The 24,906-nt window shown below is 52.7% G+C and overlaps 1 protein-coding gene across 1 annotated transcript; it reads left to right on the plus strand.

Moving 5' to 3' along the window:
- On the plus strand, window positions 1-24,044 carry LOC147085198 (E3 ubiquitin-protein ligase TRIM35-like). Its single transcript, XM_085979165.1, has 6 exons — window positions 1-246; window positions 6,764-7,115; window positions 19,040-19,230; window positions 20,517-20,612; window positions 22,148-22,381; window positions 23,959-24,044. Exons 1-6 carry the CDS (start codon window positions 235-237, stop codon window positions 23,983-23,985), a joined length of 912 nt encoding a protein of 303 aa, XP_085835291.1. The 5' UTR covers window positions 1-234; the 3' UTR covers window positions 23,986-24,044.
- Window positions 24,045-24,906: the final 862 nt, after the last annotated feature.

Here is a 24,906-nt window from a genome sequence, read left to right on the forward strand (position 1 = left end):
GCCTGCCCGGTTGCCTTTTTGAAAGTTCCTGTGGAATCAGATTCCAATGTTACTTGCCCCTTATCAACAAACAGCCGATTGCTTTAATTAAGCACAGAAGTTACACTTCCTCCGTGGTGGAATGTGGCAGGGCTGTGCCTTTAAATTCTAAAAAAAAGTCCCTAAAATTTCTGGGACTGTAAACAGCAAACTGAAAGTGAAAGAGTCAGAGGAAGGAAGCACGCTCAAAGACTGATGTTTCAACGGGTAAGGCCTTGATAAATAGATTTGTTTGGTTGCAGTTGTGCGTTACGATGTGTTGTTTGTCACTTTAAGAGGTGTTCACTTGCTGGTAGTTCATAGCCCCGAAGTGGATGTTCAGTCAGTGCGGGAATGGTTTCGGCCATTAACCGAACGCTGGCGGTTGTCTGTATAAGCAAGGCTGCTGTTTCCTAGCAGAGGGGCAGACTGGAATCTGGCACTAAGCTGGCCAGCCCACAGTCGAGCAGGACGGGTGCCCGTCCTGCGAGTTCCTGCCACAGTACACCTTTAGGTGATCTGACTCGCATCTACTCCGATCTGTCTTTCTGGACTTCCTCAGCAGAGTGCTCCGCCAGCTTGTTGCCTTGTTGTGGGATACTTTGTGGGGGTACCTCCCAGGGGGAAGTGTCCAAGGCTGTATTGGTGATGGGTGTCTTACTGAGGGACTGAAGGGCGACAGGGGTTTCGGTGAGGGGACTGATGGGTGACGGGGGTTTCAGTGAGGGGACTGATGGGTGACGGGGGTTTCAGTGAGGGGACTGATGGGCGACAGGGGTTTCGGTGAGGGGACTGATGGGTGACGGGGGTTTCAGTGAGGGGACTGATGGGTGACGGGGGTTTCAGTGAGGGGACTGATGGGTGACGGGGGTTTCAGTGAGGGGACTGATGGGTGACGGGGATTTCGGTGAGGGGACTGATGGGTGACGGGGGTTTCAGTGAGGGGACTGAAGGGCGACAGGGGTTTCGGTGAGGGGACTGATGGGTGACGGGGGTTTCAGTGAGGGGACTGATGGGTGACGGGGGTTTCGGTGAGGGGACTGATGGGTGACGGGGGTTTCAGTGAGGGGACTGATGGGTGACGGGGGTTTCGGTGAGGGGTCTGATGGGTGACGGGGGTTTCAGTGAGGGGACTGATGGGTGACGGGGGTTTCGGTGAGGGGTCTGATGGGTGACGGGGGTTTCGGTGAGGGGTCTGATGGGTGAGGGGTCTGATGGGTGACGGGGGTTTCAGTGAGGGGACTGATGGGTGACGGGGGTTTCGGTGAGGAGACTGATGGGTGACGGGGGTTTCGGTGAGGGGACTGATGGGTGACGGGGGTTTCGGTGAGGGGTCTGATGGGTGACGGGGGTTTCAGTGAGGGGACTGATGGGTGACGGGGGTTTCGGTGAGGGGTCTGATGGGTGACGGGGGTTTCGGTGAGGGGTCTGATGGGTGACGGGGGTTTCGGTGAGGGGACTGATGGGTGACGGGGGTTTCGGTGAGGAGACTGATGGGTGACGGGGGTTTCGGTGAGGGGACTGATGGGTGATGGGTTTCGGTGAGGGGACTGATGGGTGACGGGGTTTCGGTGAGGTGGGTGATGGGGGTTTCGGTGAGGGGACTGATGGGTGACGGGGGTTTCGGTGAGGGGACTGATGGGTGACGGGGGTTTCGGTGAGGGGACTGATGGGTGACGGGGGTTTCGGTGAGGGGACTGATGGGTGACGGGGGTTTCGGTGAGGGGACTGATGGGTGACGGGGGTTTCGGTGAGGGGACTGATGGGTGACGGGGGTTTCGGTGAAGGGACTGATGGGTGACGGGGGTTTCGGTGAGGGGACTGATGGGTGACGGGGGTTTCGGTGAGGGGACTGATGGGTGACGGGGGTTTCAGTGAGGGGACTGATGGGTGACGGGGGTTTCAGTGAGGGGACTGATGGGTGACGGGTTTCAGTGAGGGGACTGATGGGTGACGGGGGTTTCAGTGAGGGGACTGATGGGTGACGGGGGTTTCAGTGAGGGGACTGATGGGTGATGGGGGTTTCGGTGAGGGGACTGATGGGTGACGGGGGTTTCAGTGAGGGGACTGATGGGTGACGGGGATTTCGGTGAGGGGACTGATGGGTGACGGGGATTTCGGTGAGGGGACTGATGGGTGACGGGGGTTTCGGTGAGGGGTCTGATGGTGACGGGGTTTCGGTGAGGGGTCTGATGGTGACGGGGTTTCGGTGAGGGGTCTGATTGGTGACGGGGGTTTCGGTGAGGACTGATGGTGACTTGTTTCGGTGAGGGGACTGATGGGTGACGGGGTTTCAGTGAGGGGACTGATGGGTGACGGGTTTCGGTGAGGGGACTGATGGGTGACGGGGGTTTCGGTGAGGGGACTGATGGGTGACGGGGGTTACGGTGAGGGGTCTGATGGTGACTGGTTTCGGTGAGGGGACTGATGGGTGACTTGTTTCGGTGAGGGGACTGATGGGTGACGGGGGTTTCGGTGAGGGGTCTGTTGGGAGACGGGTTTCGGTGAGGGGACTGATGGGTGACGGGGGTTTCGGTGAGGGGTCTGATTGGTGACGGGGGTTTCGGTGAGGGGACTGATGGGTGACGGGGATTTCGGTGAGGGGACTGATGGTGACTGGTTTCGGTGAGGGGACTGATGGGTGACGGGGGTTTCGGTGAGGGGACTGATGGGTGACGGGTTTCGGTGAGGGGACTGATGGTGACTGGTTTCGGTGAGGGGACTGATGGGTGACGGGTTTCGGTGAGGGGACTGATGGGTGACGGGGGTTTCGGTGAGGGGACTGATGGGTGACGGGTTTCGGTGAGGGGACTGATGGGTGACGGGTTTTGGTGAGGGGACTGATGGGTGACGGGGGTTTCGGTGAGGGGACTGATGGGTGACGGGTTTCGGTGAGGGGACTGATGGGTGACGGGGGTTTCGGTGAGGGGACTGATGGGTGACTGGGTTTCGGTGAGGGGACTGATGGGTGACGGGGTTTCGGTGAGGGGACTGATGGGAGACGGGGGTTTCGGTGAGGGGACTGATGGGTGACGGGTTTCGGTGAGGGGACTGATGGGTGGCGGGTTTCGGTGAGGGGTCTGATGGGTGACGGGGTTTCGGTGAGGGGACTGATGGGTGACGGGGTTTCGGTGAGAGGACTGATGGGTGACGGGGTTTCAGTGAGTGGACTGATGGTGACGGGGGTTTTGGTGAGGGGACTGATGGGTGACGGGGGTTTCGGTGAGGGGACTGATGGGTGACGGGTTTCGGTGAGGGGACTGATGGGAGACGGGGGTTTCGGTGAGGGGACTGATGGGTAACGGGGTTTCGGTGAGGGGACTGATGGGTGACGGGGGTTTCGGTGAGGGGACTGATGGGTAACGGGGTTTCGGTGAGGAGACTGATGGGTGACGGGGGTTTCGGTGAGGGGACTGATGGTGACGGGGTTTCGGTGAGGGGACTGATGGGTGACGGGTTTCGGTGAGGGATCTGATGGGTGACCGGTTTCAGTGAGGGGACTGATGGGTAACGGGGTTTCGGTGAGGAGACTGATGGATGATGGGGGTTTCGGTGAGGGGACTGATGGGTGACGGGTTTTCAGTGAGGGGACTGATGGGTGACGGGGGTTTCGGTGAGCGGACTGATGGTGACGGGTTTCGGTGAGGGGACTGATGGGAGACGGGGATTTCAGTGAGGGGACTGATGGGTGACGGGGGTTTCAGTGAGGGGTCTGATGGGTGACGGGTTTCGGTGAGGGGACTGATGGGTGACGGGGGTTTCGGTGAGGGGACTGATGGGTGACGGGGGTTTCGGTGAGGGGACTGATGGGTGACGGGGGTTTCGGTGAGGGGACTGATGGGTGACGGGGGTTTCGGTGAGGGGACTGATGGGTGACGGGGGTTTCGGTGAGGGGACTGATGGGTGACGGAGTTTCGGTGAGGGGACTGATGGGTGACGGGTTTTCAGTGAGGAGACTAATGGGTGATGGGTTTCGGTGAGGGGACTGATGGGTGACGGGGGTTTCGGTGAGGGGACTGATGGGTGACGGGTTTCGGTGAGGGGACTGATGGGTGACGGGGGTTTCAGTGAGGGGACTGATGGGTGACTGGTTTCGGTGAGGGGACTGACGGTGACGGGTTTCGGTGAGGGGACTGATGGGTGACGGGTTTCAGTGAGGGGACTGATGGGTGACGGGGGTTTCGGTGAGGGGTCTGATGGGTGACGGGGGTTTCAGTGAGGGGACTGATGGGTGACGGGTTTCGGTGAGGGGACTGATGGGTGACGGGCTTTCGGTGAGGGGACTGATGGGAGACGACGGTTTCGGTGAGGGGAGTGATGGGAGACGGGGGTTTCGGTGAGGGGACTGATGGGTGATGGGGGTTTCGGTGAGGGGACTGATGGGTGACGGGTTTCGGTGAGGGGACTGATGGGTGACGGGGGTTTCGGTGAGGGGACTGATGGGTGACGGGGGTTTCAGTGAGGGGACTGATGGGTGACGGGTTTCGGTGAGGGGACTGATGGTGACGGGGGTTTCGGTGAGGGGACTGATGGGAGACGGGGGTTTCGGTGAGGGGACTGATGGGAGACGGGGGTTTCGGTGAGGGGACTGATGGGTGACGGGTTTCGGTGAGGGGACTGATGGGTGACGGGGGTTTCAGTGAGGGGACTGATGGGTGACGGGTTTCGGTGAGGAGACTGATGGGTGACGGGGGTTTCGGTGAGGGGACTGATGGGTGACGGGTTTCGGTGAGGGGACTGATGGGTGACGGGTTTCGGTGAGGGGACTGATGGGTTACGGGGGTTTCGGTGAGGGGACTGATGGGTGACGGGTTTCGGTGAGGGGACTGATGGGAGACGGGGGTTTCGGTGAGGAGACTGATGGGTGACGGGTTTCGGTGAGGGGACTGATGGGTGACGGGGATTTCGGTGAGGGGACTGATGGGTGACGGATTTCAGTGAGGGGACTGATGGGTGACGGGGGTTTCGATGAGGGGACTGATGGTGACGGGGGTTTCGGTGAGGGGACTGATGGTGACGGGGGTTTCGGTGAGGGGACTGATGGAAGTCAGGCATCTCAGTCAGGGACTGACGGGAGATTGGTGTGTTGGTGAATGACTGATGGGTATTTTAGCAACAGACTAGACGGAGGACCCCTGACCGATCTGGGCTTTCAGTGAGGTGCCCTGTGACCGAGTGCCGTATCCTCTGTCTCTGATCAGCACGGTCTGTGAATCGAACTCGGGTCCTTCACTGATCTGGGCTACTGACGGCCTTAACCAGAAGAGCCACCGGGCCCACATTTAAGAAAACATTCCTAAAATACATATCTTTCAGTCAACACCTGAAGGCGAAAAGAGGGATAAATGTTTAGCACGGGGCCCTTTCCCAGTACCGATTATAGGAAGGCAGTAGAGCCCCGCCCCCTCAACAATATATTCCCCTTCCTTCCCTTTATCGCAGCTACGTGGCTGGATAATTTGAACCGCATGGCTTTGGCAAAACTGCGGCAGATGGAGTTCAGTGTGGGGAAAGTGTGAGCCCCAAGATAGATCAGAGTATTTTCTCCCATCATTTTGCTTCTGCGACCCCCCCCCCCACAACCCCGTGTTATAAAAATTCTACGGAGCCTCCCTGTAACATAACCCAAGTACTTTTTCTGTATAAGAATTAGTTAGACAATTAAATACATGTATTTATTATTATGAAATATGGCCTGACTTCGATGTTGCCTTGAGCTCTTTGCAAAACAAAAAAAATTCTTCTTTTATTTCCTTATTCCGCGCACATACCGAACACGGGCGAGTCTGTGGGTTCATCCAGTTGTATAGCAAAGTCGCTGCCACTCAGTTGATGACACAGCAAGTCGTCGATCCAAATTTGCCGAGTGCACAAAGATGGGCGGCTTTGTCGGCAGTGTAGATGGAAGCATAAAATTACAAAGGGATATCAACAGATTAAGTCAACGGGCAAAACTGTGGCAAATGGAATTCAGTGTAGGCAAATGTGAGGTCATCCACTTTGGACCTAAAAAGGGTAGAGTAGAGAACTTTCTAACCGGTGAAAGGCTAAAAACAGTGGAGGTCCAAAGAGACTTGGGGGGTCCAGGCACATTGATCATTAAATTATCATGAACAGGTACAGAAAATAATCGAAAAGGCTAATGGAACGCTGGCCTTTATATCGAGAGGACTAGAATACAAGGGGGTAGAAGTTATGCTGCAGCTATACAAAACCCTGGTTAGACCACACCTGGAGCACTGGGAGCAGTTCTGGGCACCACACCTTAGGAAGGATATACTGGCCTTGGAGGGAGAGCAGCGTAGGTTTACCAGAATCACACCCGGACTCCAAGGGTTAAGTTACGAGGAGAGATTACACAAACTAGGGTTGTATTCCCTGCAATTTAGACGGTTAAGGGGCGATCTGATCGGTTTTCAAGATATTTCAAGCCATTCGGCCCCTCAAGCCTGCTCCGCCATTCAATAAGATCATGGCTGATCTTCAACCTCAACTCCACTTTCCCGCCCGCTCCCCATATCCCTAGATTCACCCAGAGTCCAAAATCTATCGATCTCAGCCTTGAATATACTCAACGACTGAGCCTCCACAGCCCTCTGGGGTAGAGAATTCCAAAAGATTCACCGCCCTCTGAGTGAAGAAATTTCTCCTCATCTCAGTCCTAAATGGACGTGCCCTTATCCTGAGACTGTGACCCCCCGAGGCGCGATATATAAATGCACGTCTGTTGTTTCTTTTCTTTCAGCACCCGCCTGCTGGTGCCCCGGCGCAAACCCCTCCGCCGTCGGGAGCGATGGCCGCCTGCCTGAGCGATGACGACGATGAACCGGCCGAGGGAAACCTGCTTGGCCAGGAGTTGCAGTGCTGCGTCTGCAGGGGGCTGTACCAGGACCCCGTGCGCCTGCCCTGCGAGCACAGCTTCTGCGGTGCCTGCATCGAGAGGGTCTTCGCGGAGGTGGGAGCGGGATCGGAGTACCGATGTCCGGTGTGCAGGGAGTCGTACCAGAGCAAGCCAGCCATGACAAAGCACCTGGCCTTGACTAGGCTAGTGGAAGCCTACAGGAAGACCAAGGATAAAGAGCGGCACGCACGGTCAGGTAGGGCGTATTTCTGTTCCTTTTTAATTGCCTCCTCTCCCCAAAGGGATTCCTTCTTCAGCCGTGGTTCAGCAGGTAGCACGCTCTCTTCGGAGTCAGAAGGTCGTGGGTTCCAGTCCCACTCCAGAGACTCGAGCACAAAAATCTAGGCTAACACTCCCAGTGCCAGTACTCAGGGAGGACCGCACTATCGCAGGGGCAGTACTGAGGGAGGACCGCACTGTCGCAGGGGCGGTACTGAGGGAGGACCGCACTGTCGGAGGGGCAGTACTGAGGGAGCGCCGCACTGTCGCAGGGGCGGTACTGAGGGAGCGCCGCACTGTCGCAGGGGCGGTACTGAGGGAGTGCCGCACTGTCAGAGGGGCAGTACTGAGGGAGCGCCGCACTGTCGGAGGGGCAGTACTGAGGGAGCGCCGCACTGTCGGCGGGGCGGTACTGAGGGAGCGCCGCACTGTCGCAGGGGCGGTACTGAGGGAGTGCCGCACTGTCAGAGGGGCAGTACTGAGGGAGCGCCGCACTGTCGGAGGGGCAGTACTGAGGGAGCGCCGCACTGTCGGAGGGGCAGTACTGAGGGAGCGCCGCACTGTCGGAGGGGCAGTACTGAGAGAGCGCCGCACTGTCGGAGGGGCAATACTGAGCGAGTGCCACACTGTCGGAGGGGCGGTACTGAGAGAGCGCCGCACTGTCGGAGGGGCAGTACTGAGGGAGCGCCGCACTGTCGGAGGGGCAGTACTGAGGGAGCGCCGCACTGTCGGAGGTGCCGTCTTTCAGATGAGATGTTAAACCGAGTATCCATCTGTCCTCTGAGGTGGATGTAAAAGATCCCACGGCTACTATTTCGAAGAAGAACAGGGAGGGGGAGTCCTCCTCTGTGTCCTGGGGCCAATATTTATCCCTCAACCAACATCACTAAAACAGATGATCTGGGTCATTATCACATTGCTGTTTGTGGGAGCTTGCTCTGCGCAAATTGGCTGCTGCGTTTCCGACAATACAACAGTGACCACACTTCAATCCTGAGCTGGTGAAAGACGCTGTAGAAATACAAGTTCGTTCTTATTTTTTAATGATCGGTAGAAAGCGTGTGGCTGGGGGATTTTCCACATTTCCAGAATCCTGGACTGCCCTGGCGTTTCCAGGAATTGACGCTTAATCTCCTGCTGCGAGTGACTCTGGGTGAAAAACCCATTAGGGCGTTGGAAAAATTGTGTGTGGTTCTTGACGTAAGAAAACTACTAGGCACTTGGTCTAAGCGTTAAACAAAGCTTTAATCAACTGTGTTACAACATGGAAGTCTAGTTGTGTCCTTCACTAGTTCCTGTTAAGAATGTCCTGCGCAAGCTGGGCCCGTGCCCGAGTATTTATACTCTCCCTGGACAGCACCACCCGCAGGCCGCTCAGTATTATTTCATAAGTCTTTTTTTCATGAATGACTGATTCATGTCAGTTTCATTTGTTCTTCATATTCTTTCAACGCTTTTTGTTCGTCTGTCCGAAACGATATTGGAGAATGGGGAGGGCGAAATGGCCGGAGGGGGAGGTTCGGCTGGAGGCCAGAGGTGATGTGATGAAACTTCAGAGCGTGGGCAACACATTCTTGGAGGTGGTGGTGGGGGGGGAGAGGGGGGGAAGCGCCGGGCGGGTGGAGGGCAGAGATCGGCTGTAAGAGGCATGGAGAGCCAGTACCGCACCTGTTCTGTGGGTCTGCGCTGGAGGTGCCCTACAAGCAGGTACAGTAGCACAATGTTTTCTGATGAAGGGTCCCAGACCTGAAACGTTAACTCTGTTTCTCTCTCCACGGATGCTGCCTGACCTGCTGAGTATTTCCAGCATTTTCTGTTGTTATTACAGTAGCATAATGGTTAAGTTACTGGACTAGTTAATCCAGCAAGCCTCGGACTGAACGATCAGGCGACTCGAGTTCAAGTCCCACCACGGCAGCTGGGGAATTTAAATTCAATGAATTAAGTAAATCTGGAATTAAAGAGCTAGTGCCAGTAGTGGTGACCGTGATACTTGTCCTTAAAAACCCATCTGGTTCACTAATGTCCTTTTAAGGAAGGAAATCTACCGTCCTTACCTGGTCTGGCCGATATGTGACTCCCGACCCACAGCAATGTGGTTTACTATTAACTGCCCCTCTGAAATGGCTTTGCAATTTGTATTCAAGAAGGCAGCTCCCCACCACCTTCTCAAGGGCAGTTAGGGATGGGCAATAAATGCTGGCCTTGCCAGCGACGCCCACAACCTATGAATCAATAAAAAAAATAACGACTATTTATACAGCGCCTTTCACGTAGTAAAATGTCCCAAGGCGCTTCACAGGAGCGATTATCAAACAAAATTTGACACCGAGCCACAAAAGGAGATATTGGCCCAGAAATTCGGGTTGGAGGCTTCCCGCGGGTGCAAGCCTCCGACCTGCACTTACCTAGCGCGCCGGCCGTTTAGCTGTGGGCCTGCGTTTCCGATCCTGGGCCTCCTCCAACTGCCGGCGCGCAGTGCTTGCATATCTCAGGGGCGCAGTTAGTTCGAAGCGTCCCCTGGGATCACGTGGGCCATGGAGAGCTAATGGTAGCAGGGAAATGCCCATTCATAAAATTGACAGGAAGACCTGTCAAAACTATAAATACAAATCAGCCCCAAAACATCACTAAAACTTCAAATAAATTTTTTTTAAATCACATTTTTAAAATAACTATAAATTACATAAAATAACTATTTTAAACAATAATTTAAATTTAAAAAAAATTAATTACAGTTTCTAACGGGGCTAAAAATAAACTTACCTTTCTTTAAAGTATTTAAAAATAATAAACCTGTGGAAAAAATGTTTTAATTTTACTTAATTCACCACTTACCTTGTTAAAACAGGCCTTGCGCCTGCTTTTTAAAAGTGTAACTGCTGGAGACTTACCCTCCCGGAGAAACCGGCAAAAGAAACGGAAGTTCCAGGTGCACGCGCTGCCTCTCCGGCGCACGTGTTCGACCTGTGAACCCCTTCCTTTAAGGGAACGGAAGTTCCGGTTTCCCGCGCATGCGCAGTGCATGCACGAAACCGGCACTTTCGTTGGGCCTATGCGTGAGTCCCCAGCGCGTACTCACCCGTGGAGACCCGAATTTCTAGGCCATTAGGACAGATGGGTAGGTTTTAAGGAGTGTCTTAAAGGAGGAGAGAGAGGCGGTGTAAGGTGTTTGGTTTCCTCGTCCTTACAAGGGTTCTTTGACCCTGGGTTTTACAGGGTCAAAATGGTAGATGACACAAAGGTTTAGGTTCAACCCAAAACTGTTAGTTTATTAAAACCAACAAAACACAGACAAAATCCTGTTGAGATTTGGCTGAAAACTTACAATCGCCCAGACAGCCGGTCGTTACCGGTGTGGATTGGAGGCCTGGGTCGGAGATGACCTGTCCCCGTCCTCCTTTATCTGACTGCAGCTGCCTACACAGCACAAACCCCTTGTAGAGTCAACTGATACTTACAATCACCCGTCCAGCTGGTCGTGGCCGACGTCGATTGCAGGCTGGGGGCTGGAGATGACCGTCTTACCTACCTTCTTACACCTGGCAGTTGCTGTAGTCAAAGCTCGCTTCCGAGAGAGAGAGAGCGAGAGAGCTGTGGTGTGGTTCCTTTTTAAAGCTCTTCCGTCACACCTTTTCGAGTCTGGGCCTTCCCCCAACTCTTGTTTTCCAATACACACCAATAATCCAAACCACAGGATATGTACAGGGCTCGGGAGCCTACTATCAATAAGGGCAGACATCGATGACGAAGTCCAACACCGCCTTCAGTGTGCCATTGCAGCCTTCGGTCGCCTGAGGAAAAGAGTGTTTGAAGACCAGGACCTCAAACCCGGCACCAAGCTCATGGTCTACAGAGCAGCAGTGATACCCGCCCTGCTGTATCCCTCGGAGACATGGACAAAAGTAATCTGGGATGTTATGATTAAGGTTATCCACCAGGTGGTGCTGTAGCCAATGCTGCTACTAAGGTCAGAGGTTTGCTTTCTGTTAAGGTCAGAGGTTTGCTTCCTGTATAGGTCAGCACAAGGTGGAATGCCAGGATGCTGATGCAGGCTGTCTGTAAACGTGTTTCCCAGTTGTTAATAAAGTACTCATGTTAATTCTACGATATCGCCTCTTTGAGTCCTTGTTCCACTTAATGGATTTAACACATTTGGCGACGAGGCATTTTAAGGACCCTGCATAAAGAAGAAAAGTCTGCCGGGACGTTTAAACAACAAAATCATGAGCTAAAGTTAGCTACAAGTTGGAAGAGAGCATGGCTGCCACGGTAGGAACGGTTTCCGCTTTTGAGATTCAAGCACAAACCTGGGAAGAATACTGTGAAGTGTTGGGTTATTTTTTCGAAGCAAATGAAATAAATGATGCCGGAAAAAGGAAAGCCATTCTGCTTAGTTCAGTGGGAAGCCAGAACTACAGTTTGATGAGGAATCTGCTCAGTCCTGAAAAGCCTGGAGACAAATCATTTGTTGAATTAGTGGCTTTGCTAAAAGAACATTTCAACCCTAAGCCTAGTGAGATTGTACAGCAGTTCAAGTTTAATTCAAGGAACAGGAAAGGGGAAGAGCGCGTAATGGACTATGTAGCGGTGTTGCGTAAATTAGCACAAGATTGCAATTATGGGAACAACCTGAAGGAAATGCTGCGAGATAGGCTAGTTTGCGGAATTATGGACAACCGAATGCAGCGTAGATTATTATCCGAGACTGGGCTTACTTATGAAAAAACATTGGAACTTGCTCAAACCATAGAGACAGCGAACCGAGATGTAAAAGAAATACAGGGTTCAGACAGGGCTAATGCTACGCAAGTTACCGGTCAGGTTGTTGTGCACAAGTTGAATATGTGTCAGAAATCACAACATGAGCATGTGAAGGCATGTTATAGATGCAAGGGCGATCACCTGGCGAGTGAATGCCGGTTTCTGGAGGAAAAGTGCTACAAGTGTGGGAAACAAGGACACATAAAACGAGCTTGCAGGGCGAAATCACCTGTGGAGGAATCCAAACCAAAAGGGGGAGGGCAGCAAAACCAAGGGAGAGAAGTGAAAAAACATCAGCGGGGAAGCTGAGGAAGAAGAGGACATGTTCATAATGTATAGCATGTTAGAGAACATTCCAAAAGTGGCTCCTATCACATTGCAACTGACAGTAAATGACTCTAAGGTGAACTTTGAAGTGGATACAGGGTGCGGCGTGACCATAATGAACAAGGCAGAGTACTCAAAATTGTGGAACCGTGCAAAAGTTCCAGAGTTAAAGCCTTGCTCCCTGCATCTTAAACCATATACAGGTGAACGAGTAGCGACATTAGGTACAGCTAAGGTAACTGTGCAACACAGGGACACAGTGGAACAGCTACCTGTAGTTATAGTATCGGGTACCGGACCAAACCTGTTAGGTTGGGGCTGGATAAAAGAACTTAAATTAGACTGGGGAGCAGTACATCAAATAGATGCGGGCAAACAGTTGACTTTGCAAGAAGTGTTGAGTGAACATGAGAGTGTGTTCAAGGAGGAACTTGGCACATTTAATGGCCCCCCCAGCTAAGATTTATGTAAACAAGGAGGCACCGCCATGGTTTTTTAAACAACGACCTGTGCCTTATGCCATGAAGCCAAAGGTAGAGGCTGAGCTTGACCGTCTATTGAGAGAGAACACACTGGAGCCGGTGAAATGTTCGGAATGGGCAGCTCCCATAGTACCTGGGTTAAAACCGGACAATTCAGTAAGACTCTGTGGAGACTATAAATTGACTGTCAATCGGGTGTCCAAACTAGAGCAGTATCCTATTCCCAAAACAGAGGATCTCTTTGCAAACCTGGCTGGAGGAAAGAAATTCACAAAGTTGGATATGAGTCATGCCTACTTGCAGATTACACTGAATGACGAATCAAAGAAGTATGTCACCATAAATACACACAAGGGCTTGTTTACATATAACCGCTTACCATTTGGTGTCTCATCTAGTCCAGCTATCTTCCAGAGGACAATCGAAGGTGTACTGCAAGGGATTCCACATGTTTCCATCTATCTGGATGACATTCTGGTGACGGGAAGAACCGACCAGGAGCATCTGAGCACTCTGAGAGAGGTACTACAGAGATTGGAGAGGGCAGGGTTCTGACTCAAGAGGAGTAAGTGCACTTTCCTGGGGAATGAGGCAGTGTTCCTGGGACACAGAGTGGACGCCACCGGGCTCCATCCACTCAAGGAGAAAGTACAAGCACTGCAGGACGCCCCTGCTCCTACAAATGTGGCTGAGTTAAAAGCTTACCTGGGACTGCTGAACTATTATAACAGGTTTTTACCAAACTTGTCAACTGTGTTAGCACCTCTTCACAAACTACTGCGCAAGGAGACAGAGTGGCAGTGGGGAGAGGAGCAGGGGGTTTCATTTGAACAGTCCAAGAAACTGATGCTGTCGTCGGATGTGCAGGTTCACTACAATGCAGAGAAAGACATCATTCTCTCTTGTGACACTTCACCTTACGGGGTGGGGGCAGTTCTTTCACACTGCATGGAAGATGGAACTGAAAGACCAGTAGGGTTTATGTCCTGAACTCTAACACCAGCGGAAAAAAACTATTCCCAGTTAGACAAAGAGGGGTTAGCAGTAATGTTTGGGTTACAGAGGTTCCACAAGTACATATATGGCAGGAAGTTCACCATATGCACCGATCATAAACCTCTTCTCTCTCTTTTCAACGAAATGAAAGCAGTTCCACAGATGGTGTCACCCCGGATCCAGAGGTGGGCAGTGACGTTGAGGGCATATGAGTATGTCATCGTCTGCAAGGCGGGCAAGTACCATGGGAACGCAGATGCCTTGAGCCGTCTTCCACTGCCAGGCACACCTATCCGTGCAGCTCCAGAGGACAGAGTTTTGATGTTGGAGGACACTGACACGGCACTTGTGACTGCAGAGCAAGTAAGAACATGGACAGGTAAAGATCCAGTGCTGTCTAGAGTTCGAGAATATGTGGTGAGGGGATGGCCACAGCATCCGGAAGGGGCTGACTTCACACCCTACAGTGTCAGGAAAACAGAGCTGAGTGTGCAGGATGGTTGCGTGTTGTGGGGACCACGAGTGATTATTCCACAGCCAGCACGACAGTCTATCCTAGACCAACTACATCAGTGCCATCCTGGGGTCTCGCGTATGAAAGCCTTGGCAAGGAGTTACTTGTGGTGGCCAAAGCTAGATGAGGAGATAGAAAATCTAGTCAAGACATGCAGCACTTGTCAGGAACACCGGAAGGCACCAGCAGCGGCTCTTCTCCACCCCTAGGAGTGGCCAGATAAACCATGGAGAAGATTGCACTTAGATTATGCGGGTCCATTCATGGGGAAGATGTTCCTCATAATCATTGATGCACATTCCAAATGGATGGATGTTTATCCTGTAAATTCTGCTTCCGCCACTACTACTATAGACTGCCTGCGTCGGAGCTTCAGTAATCAAGGGCTACCGGAGATCGTGGTGAGTGACAATGCCACTTGTTTTGTGAGTACAGAGACAAAAGAGTTCTTGAGAAAAAATGGCATAGTGCAGGTGACCTCGGCTCCATATCATCCGTCCTCGAATGGACTTGCGGAGAGAGCCGTACAAACATTTAAGGAGATGATGAAAAAAAGTGCAGAAGGGAGTTTAGCAGCCAAAGTGTCACGGGTTCTGTTCAGCTACAGAATAACACCTCAATCCACCACAGGACTCTCTCCTGCTGGGATGTTATTAGGTCGTAGACTACGCTCCACTCTTGACCTTGTCCACCCAGACCTAAAAAGGAAAATGAAAAACAGACAAAACAAACAAAAAGAGAACCATGACAAAAGAACAAAGAGCCGAAGTTTTGGAGAAGGAGATGCGATCCTTACCAGGAATTTCAGTTATGGACCAAAGTGGATTCCTGGCTTCATAGACTCAGTGACAGGCCCAGTATCATACAAGGTCATGTTGGGAGATGGTAGGGTAGTATGCAGACATGTAGCTCAGATACTTCCCAGACAAGGGGAAATTGAAATGAAGGTTCCAGATGCAATGACTGAAGACAGGGTTGCCCCCAGTTATCCAAGTGCATCTGTGGTGCCACCACCAGGGACAGAGATAATTCCACAGGAACCTATCCGTCAAGAGGAAACCATCGTTGCAGAGTCAGATACTCTGAGCACTGCTCAGGAGCAGCTGGTGGCTTCACCACAAACAAGCAGGGACTTTACTGTTAGATGTTCACAAAGGACTCGCAAGCCACCAGAGAGATTGATACTGAACTGTTAGATTCGTCAAGTATGGAACATGATGAATGGAGACTCCTTAGGTGACCCTCAGGAATGGTTGTTTGTTAAGAAATTCATACTGAAATCTTAAGGGGGGAGGGATATAGTAATCTGGGATGTTATGATTAAGGTTATCCACCAGGTGGTGCTGTAGCCAATTCTGCTACTAAGGTCAGAGGTTTGCTTCCTGTATAGGTCAGCACAAGGTGGAATGCCAGGATGCTGATGCAGGCTGTCTGTAAACGTGTTTCCCAGTTGTTAATAAAGTACTCGTGTTAATTCTACGATATCGCCTCTGAGTCCTTGTTCCACTTAATGGATTTATCACATGGACCATGTACAGCAGGCACCTCAAAGCACTGGAGAGGTACCACCAACGCTACCTCCGTAGGATCCTGCTAATCCATTGGCAGGATAGGCGCATCAACGTCAATGTTCTTGCTCAGGCCAACATCCCCAGCATCGAAGCTTTGACCACGCTCAATCAGCTCCGATGGACGGGTCACATTGTCCGCATGCCCAGTATGAGACTCCCAAAACAAGCGCTCTACTTGGAGCTCCGACACGGCAAGAGAGCCCCAGGTGGGCAGAGGAAACGCTTCAAGGACACCCTCAAAGCCTCCTTGAAAACGTGTAACAACCCCACCAACACCTGGGAATCCCTGGCCCAAGACCGCACAAAGTGGAGGAGAAGCATCCGGGAAGGCGCTGAACACCTCGAGTCTCTTCGCCGGGAGCAAGCGGAAGCCAAGCGCAGGCAGCGCAAGGAGCGCACATCAACCCAAGCACCCCACCCACCCGCCCCTTCAACCACCGTCTGCCCCACCTGTGACATGGGGGGGAAATTCGGTATCACCTCATTTGGGCCGCCATTATTGGCCGTGCGCAGAGTTTAGCGCCTGGCGCAAATTATCGCCTCCGACCGCAAACTTGGCTTCTATCGTCCCTGGAGGGGATTGGAGCGCTAAATCAGGTGCTTCACACCTCTCAAGGCGCAAAGGCCGAGGAGCGAGGCGCTACCTCAGAGCGCTGGCGAAGCAAGGAAGGGCAAATCAAAATGAACCTGCAAAGTGCTGCTCAGTACTCAAAACTCCTTCACACAGCGTTGAATCTCTCCAGAAGTCTCTCTCTCTCGGAATGCGTGGTGCAAAAATGTCACCGACAAAAAAAGGCAGGAAGCGGTCGCCTTTAAATAGTGCTCCCCCAGTCCCTTTCTGACAGCAAAACGCTCCCCTCAACCTGTCGTTGCTAGCGGCAGGCGGTAAGGCAGGGGGCGCCACTCAATATCCGGTCTGGGGCGCTCCCGGGGCGTTGCGCACTCGAATGACGTCACGATCTGCTGGCTCAGGAGATCGTGGCGGTCGTGTTTAGCGCCGCCGCAAAATGTCTAGTTAATTTCACGAGCGGCACAAACATCGCCGCGCCCGGCCTCTAGTTGCTTTGCGCCCCAATTGGCGCCCTCTTAAGGCGCTAACGGGAGGCGCAAACGACTGAATTTTTCCCCCAATGTCTTTTCCAAAGTTAAATTAAAACTCACAGGTGTGTCTGCTTCTAGGTTTAACTGTATCATGCCCTTACCACTGGGCCAAACAGGCTTCCAGCATTTTGCTATTGTACAAGGTTTTTAAACAATCTACAGCGGAGAGGTTTAGGGAGGGAATTCCAGAGCTTGAGGCCCAGGCAGCTGAAGGCACGGCCGCCAATGGTAGAGCGATGGAAATTGGGGGATGCTCTCTCTAGCCATCCCTCAGTACTGCCCCTCCGACAGTGCAGCGCTCCCTCAATCTCCTCTCTTCCATTGTTCAAGTTCCCCTGGATCAAATAGTTGGGTGCATTTTAGCCCTCACTCCCAAGTTAACTGCTAGTTGAAAGGTTCTTGGGCTCATTGCCCACTGGCCATCCCTTGGCCATGCCTGCTGCTTGTTCTCATCGGCGAGATACGAGACTCCCAAAACAAGCGCTCTGCTCGGAGCTCCGACACGGCAAGAGAGCCCCAGGTGGGCAGAGGAAACGTTTCAAGGACACCCTGAAAGCCTCCTTGAAAAGTGCAACATCCCCATCGACACCTGGGAATCCCTGGCCCCAAGACCGCACAAAGTGGAGTAGAAGCATCCGGGAAGGTGCCGAACACCTCGAGTCTCTTCGCCGGGAGCAAGCGGAAGGAGCCCACGTCAACCCAAGCACCCCACCCAACCGCCCATTCAACCACCGTCTGCCCCACCTGCGACAGAGACTGTAGGTCCCGCATTGGACTCATCAGTCACCTGAGAACTCATTTTTAATGTGGAAGCAAGTCATCCTCGGTTCCGAGGGACTGCCTAAGGAGAAGGGTTCAACTGGTTTTTCAGCTTCTTCTACAGTCTGGTTCCTAGCCAGAAATTCACTCTCCTGGGCCGTAGTCCATTTCTCCGCTGCCTCTGGATCTTGTCGTGACCTCCAACTTCACCACAGTTTTTCTGCCCACTGATCGATCCCTGCGCACCTCGGAACATAGAACAAATGAACATAGGAACAGGAGGAGGCCATTCAGCCCCTCGAGCCTGTTCCGCCACTCAGTGAGATCATGGCTGATCTGTGACCTAACCCCGTAAGAGCCTTTAAGAACATAAGAAATAGGAGCAGGAGTAGTCCGTACGGCCCCTCGAAGCCTTCTTTGCCCCATACCCCTCTGTCTTTGGTTAACAAACATCTCGGATTTAAAATTGACCATTGTCCCAGCTCACCACCTTCCACCCCTCTCATTCAAAATCCTCGTTCTCTACCACCCACGCCAAGTTTCTCACCGAGATATCTTCACTGCTTTCCTCCCCCAGCCTCTGCACTGAGCGACTTCTCGACCTCGGTGATTTCAACCTCCATCTGCGCTCATCAAGATCTCTCTCCTCCAAGTTCCCTGCCCTCCTATCCTCTCTGGGTCAAAGTCAACCCCTCAACCCCCTTGACTTCGCCATCTCACGCCGCCTCGCTGTTCCCATCGTGTCGCCCTCTGGCTCTCCATTCACCACAACATTTCTGCAGCTGCTCTGCTCCCTCACGCCCTTACCACACCCCACCTCTGATGCCCCTCATCCCGATTAAAACCTCCCTTCCCTCCCCAAACTCCTTGAACGTGTTGTCGCCTCCCAAACCCATCTTTCCCAGAACTCCGTGTTTGCAGTCCCGCAATCGGGTTTCCGCCCCTGCCACGGTACCGAAGTGGCTCTTATCAAATTCACAAATGACATCCTGTGTGACTGTGACCATGGTGTACAACCCTTTCGCTCCGTCTCGACCTGTCTGCAGCCTTTGACGGGGTTGACCTCGCCGCCCTCCTCCCAACGCCTCTCCACCATCGTCCGGTTGCGTGGGACTGCACTCGCCTGGTTCCATTCTTATTTATCTAATCGTACCCAGAGAATCGCCTGCAAAGGGAGGGAACGGTGAGGAGTTGTGGGGGAAGCGGTGGCTTCAGGTGTGGGTAATGGTCCTTAACCAACGGTTCCTGCCCGCCATATTGGGGCCTTACTAGTCCGAGTCGCGCCCGAGAAAGGGGCCAATTGTGCGGGATGCGGCCGCTCGTTTGTCCCCGCATGGTATTTCACCGCAGTGTTGGTAGTCCTTTTTATTTTTTTCTCTCTCTCCAGGGGACGCAGAGGACCTGCACGATGCCGTTGAAAGCGCCCTGGGAGCGAAGGGCTGCCGGCTGCACCGCGCTGAAGAAGTGACTCACTTATGCTTCGAGGAGTGGGAGCTCCTGTGCCCACTGTGCGTCTCGAGTGACCGGCACCAGGGCCACACCGCCAAGCCGCTGGGGGAGGTCAGCAAAGACTGGAAGGTAAAGGGAGCTCGGCAGACTGGCCGCTGGGTCAGGAGGGTCGCCGCTGGCATCGGGAGCGCGCGGCGGGAACATTCAACAGTGGAAATAATTTACTTAACGGAGTGAATATTGGCACTGCCGCCAGGCCACTGAGGCACGTGATGTCGCTCAAGCCTGGCCCGAGTTTTGGTGCTGCAACAGTGCGCCATTACTGCTGCGAAAGTGCTGCGTCAGTGCTCTGTTCGGGCTGCATTTGTTTGGATTTAGTGCTGTGTCTGTGCTGCGTTAGTGCTGCATTAGTGCAGCGTTAGTGTTGCGTTAGTGCTGCGTTTCTGCTGTGTTATTGCAGCATTTCTGCTGGGTTAGTGCTGAGTTTCTGCTGCGTTAGTGCTGCGTTTCTGTTGCGTTAGTGCTGTGTTTCTGCTGCATTAGTGCAGCGTTTCTGCGGCGCTTCTGCAGTGTTGGTGCTGCGTTTCTGCTGCGTTAGTGCAGCGTTTCTGCCACGTTAATGCTGCGTTTCTGCTGCGTTAGTGCTGCGTTTCTGTTTGCGTCTTGACGTAAGAAAACTACTAGGCACTTGGCCTGAGTATTAAACAAGGCTTTAATCAACTGTTTTTCAACATGGAGGTCTAGTTCTGTCCTTCACTAGTTCCTGTTAAAGAATGTCCTGAGCAAGCTGGGCCCATGCCCGAGTATTTATACTCTCCCTGGACACCGCCACCAGCAGGCCGCCCAGTATTATTTCATAAGTCATTCCCACATGAATAACCAGATTCATGTCAGTCAAGATGACTGACCTTTGAAGACTAAAAACAACTCAGTGGAGACAGGGTGTCCAGCAGTTCAACTGCCCGTAAGACCTTTGTTATCTGGGTCGCATTCCAAGTTGTCTTTTAATCAGCGTTCAGCAGTTTGAGTGAATGATTGAGGAGGCAGCTTACACATGTTTACCTTAGGACATGTAACCCAATCCGTGAAGGTGCATGCGGGCCAAGATCCAATCAGGTTGCAGGAATGAATTGTGCATGAGGTTGCCATGTGTATTGTAATGTATAAAAATGTAGTGTTTGCTGTAACAATTTGGAGAAGTCTGGCTAGAGACAGAGCAGACTGTCTCCCCACCGGTGTAATAAAGGCGACTTGATTATCGATCTGAAAACCTTGCGTCGAGTGTTGGTTTAAAATACTCCACAACACTCTGCTGTGTAGCGCCCCTGGAGACGTTTCACTGTGGGAAAGGCGCGGTATAAATGCAAGTTGTTGCATAAACTGAAAGTCTTTCCTTTCCTTCCTGGTCTGAGCAGAATCTGGTGCCCAATATTGTCGAGAGCTTAGAGTGCAAGACCGCGCTGCTGAATGTACAGATCCTGAAGTACACGGAGCTGGAGGAAAAAGCAAAGGTCAGACGATTCTCCTTTACTTCATCTGATGTTCAAGCATTCATTTTATTCGGCGGACCTGCTGCCTTCGAGACACGGGCCCCAGGTGCTCCCAAACTTTGCGGATCCGAAAGCCCTGGGCTCGATCTCTGCCACGGTACTAGGCTTTGCGAAGTGTTGGACGTGGCGCTGTTGATCACAGTCTCTCGCCTCTGAGTCAGAAGGTCGTGGGTTCGAGCCCCCGCTCCAGACTCGAGCACAAAAAATCCAGGCCGACGCTCCCAGTGCCAGTGCTGAGGGAGCGCCGCACTGTCGGAAGGGCGGTACTGAGGGAGCGCCGCACTGTCGGAGGGGCAGTACTGAGGGAGCGCCGCACTGTCGGAGGGGCAGTACTGAGGGAGCGCCGCACTGTCGGAGGGGCAGTACTGAGGGAGCGCCGCACTGTCGGAGGGGCAGTATTGAGGGAGCGCCGCACTGTCGGAGGGGCAGCACTGAGGGAGCGCCGCACTGTTGGAGGGGCAGTACTACTCACTGAGCCACTGTTAATACAGAGGTTATTTCTGTCATCTCACGTTCCCGGCAAGGAAGCCACACTTTCTGCGGTCACGGGCTCGGAGATAGATCGGCTACAGCGTTGCCCTGATTCTCCGGCCCATGCACCCCATGAGTGTGGCTCCCTCCCGGGAGCACAGCATTACAGGATTAGCCCCAATAAGCACCACAGGAGATCCAGAACTCCAGTAAACCGTGACAGTAGGATAGAGTTTAACTGGGTAGAGATGAATATAGGGCTGGTGGCAGGCAAAAAGTGATGAACATAGGAACAGGAGGAGGCCATTCGGCCCCTCGAGCCTGCTCCGCCATTCAATGCGATCATGGCTGATCATCCAAATTCAGTACCCGGTCCCTGCTTTCTCCCATATCCCTTGATCCCTTTAACCGTAAGAAATATATCCAACTCCTTCTTGAATATATTTAATGAATTGGCCTCTACTGCCTTCTGTGGTAGAGAATTCCACAGGTTCACCACTCTCTGGGTGAAGAAATTCCTCCTCATTTCTGTCCTAAATGGCTTACCCCTTATCCTTAGACTGTGACCCCTGGTTCTGGACTCCCCGACCATCGGGAACATCCTTCCTGCATCTAGTCTGTCCAGTCCTGTCAGAATTTTATAAGTTTCAATGAGATCCCCTCTCATTCTTCTAAACTCCAGCGAGTACAAGCCCACCATCTCAAACACCTCGATTAGATCACCCCTTAATCTTCTAAACTCCAGGGAACACAAGCCTAGTCTGTGCCAACCTGTCCTCGTCATTTAACCCTTTTAGAGCCAGGCCGTTCAAGGGGTGATGTCAGGAAGCACTTCCTCACACAAGGTGGTGGAAACCTGGATGGGGGGAGCTGTCGGCTGTTTCTGGGGGAGCTGGTGAGGCCGAACCTTCCTTGCGATAAATTAATTTAAATTTGAAGCTTCACTTTGCTATGCTGTGTGGGTTTGGGGGCTGTTTAGCCCTCCAGGTCTGTCTGACTGACTGTGGTGGTTTCCACGTGTTCAGGGAGAGATCTCCGATGCCAAGGCAGGGGTGGAGTGCGAGATTGATTGCCTGATCGAGTTCCTGCAGAACGAGAAGGACCGTCTGGCGATCGACATCCAGCACGCCGGGAATGAGCACCTGGACACCATACACGGACTCCAGGCACAGGCCACGCTCAGACTGGAGGACTGCAAGAACACCATGCAGTGGGTCCAGGAGGCGTCCAGTGTTCGGGACCAGCTCGTTTTTGTCAAAGTACGATAGCCCTGAGACCACGGATTTACGTTTGTGTGTCTCTCAACTTCTGTCTGTCTGTGTGTTTCTCCTATGTGTCTGTACCCCCTTCTGTCTGTGTGTGTGTGTGTCTCACCTTCTGTCTGTCTGTGTGTTTCTCCTATGTGTCTGTACCCCCTTCTGTCTGTGTGCGTGTGTGTGTGTCTCACCTTCTGTCTGTCTGTGTGTTTCTCCTGTCTGCCTGTCTCCCCTTCTGTCTGTGTGTGTGTGTGTCTCACCTTCTGTCTGTCTGTGTGATCTTCCTGTCTGCCTATCTCCCCTTCTGTCTGTCTGTGTGTTTCTCCTGTGTGTCTGTACCCCCTTCTGTCTGTCTGTGTGTGTGTCTCATCTTCTGTCTGTCTGTGTGATCCTCCTGTCTGCCTATCTCCCCTTCTGTCTGTCTGTGTGTTTCTCCTGTCTGCCTGTCTCCCCTTCTGTCTGTGTGTGTGTGTGTTTCGCCTTCTGTCTGTCTGTGATCCTCCTGTCTCCCCTTCTGTCTGTCTGTGTGTTTCTCCTGTGTCTCTGTATCCCCTTCAGTCTGTGTGTGTGTGTCTCACCTTCTGTCTGTCTGTGTGATCCTCCTGTCTCCCCTTCTGTCTGTCTGTGTGTGTCTCTCACCTTCTGTCTATCTGTGTGATCCTCCTGTCTCCCCTTCTGTCTGTCTGTGTGTGTGTCTCTCACCTTCTGTCTGTGCGTGTGTGTCTCTCACCTTCTGTCTGTCTGTGTGATCCTCTTGTCTGCCTGTCTCCCCTTCTGTGTGTGTGTGACTCTTACCTTCTGCCTGTCTCTCCTTCCGTCTCTCTGTGTGTCTGTCTCCCCATTCTACCTCGTGTTATATTCCCACCGGGATGTTCTGTCTGTCTCTGTCCTTGTTTCATTTCAACTGTAATTAATTTTATTGATTTATTACTTACCACTAGTCTTTCATTCCCTACGATTTTTCCCTTATTCCCTATGGTAGGTTTCTCCTTCCGCCGCCCCGTTTTTCATTTATCGTTCACTCATCCAGGGAGACATCGAGATGGTGTGTGCTGACCCTTCTTAATCAGTGACAACCGTAACCGGTATCAGGAGTGTGCTGTGTGGGGAGTGGCTGACCCGAAACCAACGCAGCCCACCTTTGTGCGGCACGGTGATGGTGAATCTTTGCCACAGGTCCATCTGGGTCAGGGCTCACTTCTTCCAGTGAACACTGCCGTAGTTTAACCATTGATTAGATGGGAGGGGTGTGGTGTGCTCCTGCGTGTGTGTGCCTGTGTGAATTTATGCATACGTGTGTGAGAATGCACGTGCAGGAGTATGTGTGTGAGTGTCTATATGAGTATGATCGCGCGAGTGTGTACTTGCACGTGAGGGTGCACCTGTCGATGCCAGGGTATGTGGGACTACAAGCGTGTGAGTGTTCATGTATGTGTGTGGGAGTGAGTGCGTGAGTACATGTGAGTGAGTGTGTGTGTGTGCGCGCGTGCAGGATGGTGCATGTGCAAGTGTGAGTGAGTGTGCGTGAATGATTCCAGGTAAAAATGTTTTAACATATCCTTCTTTCTCTTCTGTTACAGGCTATGATGGATTTTATGCAGAGGTAAGAGACACACGGGGAATAACAGGGAATGGGAGAGTTACGCAGGGAATGGGAGAGTTGCGCAGGGATTGGGAGAGTTACGCAGGGATTGGGAGAGTTACGCAGGGATTGGGAGAGTTACGCAGGGATTGGGAGAGTTACGCAGGGATTGGGAGAGTTACGCAGGGAATGGGAGAGAGTTGCGCAGGGAATGGGAGAGAGTTGCGCAGGGAATGGGAGAGAGTTGCGCAGGGAATGGGAGAGAGTTGCGCAGGGAATGGGAGAGAGTTGCGCAGGGAATGGGAGAGAGTTGCGCAGGGAATGGGAGAGAGTTGCGCAGGGAATGGGAGAGAGTTGCGCAGGGAATGGGAGAGAGTTGCGCAGGGAATGGGAGAGAGTTGCGCAGGGAATGGGAGAGAGTTGCGCAGGGAGTGGGAGAGTTGCGCAGGGAGTGGGAGAGAGTTGCGCAGGGAGTGGGAGAGAGTTGCGCAGGGAGTGGGAGAGAGTTGCGCAGGGAGTGGGAGAGTTACGCAGGGAATGGGAGAGAGTTACACGGAATGGGAGAGAGTTACGCAGGGAATGGGAGAGAGTTACGCAGGGGATGAGAGAGTTACGCAGGGAATAACGGAATAACGGAATGGGAGATTTACGCAGGGAATAACGGAATGGGAGAGAGTTACGCAGGGAATAACGGAATGAGAGAGTTACGCAGGGAATAACGGAATGAGAGAGTTACGCAGGGAATGGGAGAGTTACGCAGGGAATGGGAGAGTTACGCAGGGAATGGGAGAGAGTTACGCAGGGAATGGGAGAGAGTTACGCAGGGGATGGGAGAGAGTTACGCAGGGAATGGGAGTTACGCAGGGAATAACAGGGAATAACGGAATGGGAGATTTACGCAGGGAATAACGGAATGGGAGAGAGTTACGCAGGGGATGAGAGAGTT

The sequence above is a fragment of the Somniosus microcephalus genome, unplaced genomic scaffold (assembly GCF_052327205.1).
Source record: "Somniosus microcephalus isolate GS21.2 unplaced genomic scaffold, FLI_Smic_1.0 unresolved_chr8, whole genome shotgun sequence".
NCBI classification, from domain to species: Eukaryota; Metazoa; Chordata; class Chondrichthyes; order Squaliformes; family Somniosidae; genus Somniosus; species Somniosus microcephalus.

Excerpts from the sequence above, each read along its gene's own strand:
- LOC147085198 (XM_085979165.1), top strand. Across the intron at positions 19,231-20,516 it reads AGGTCAGCAAAGACTGGAAG|AATCTGGTGCCCAATATTGT; the intron begins GTAAAGGGAGCT and ends TGGTCTGAGCAG. Across the intron at positions 20,613-22,147 it reads AGCTGGAGGAAAAAGCAAAG|GGAGAGATCTCCGATGCCAA; the intron begins GTCAGACGATTC and ends CCACGTGTTCAG.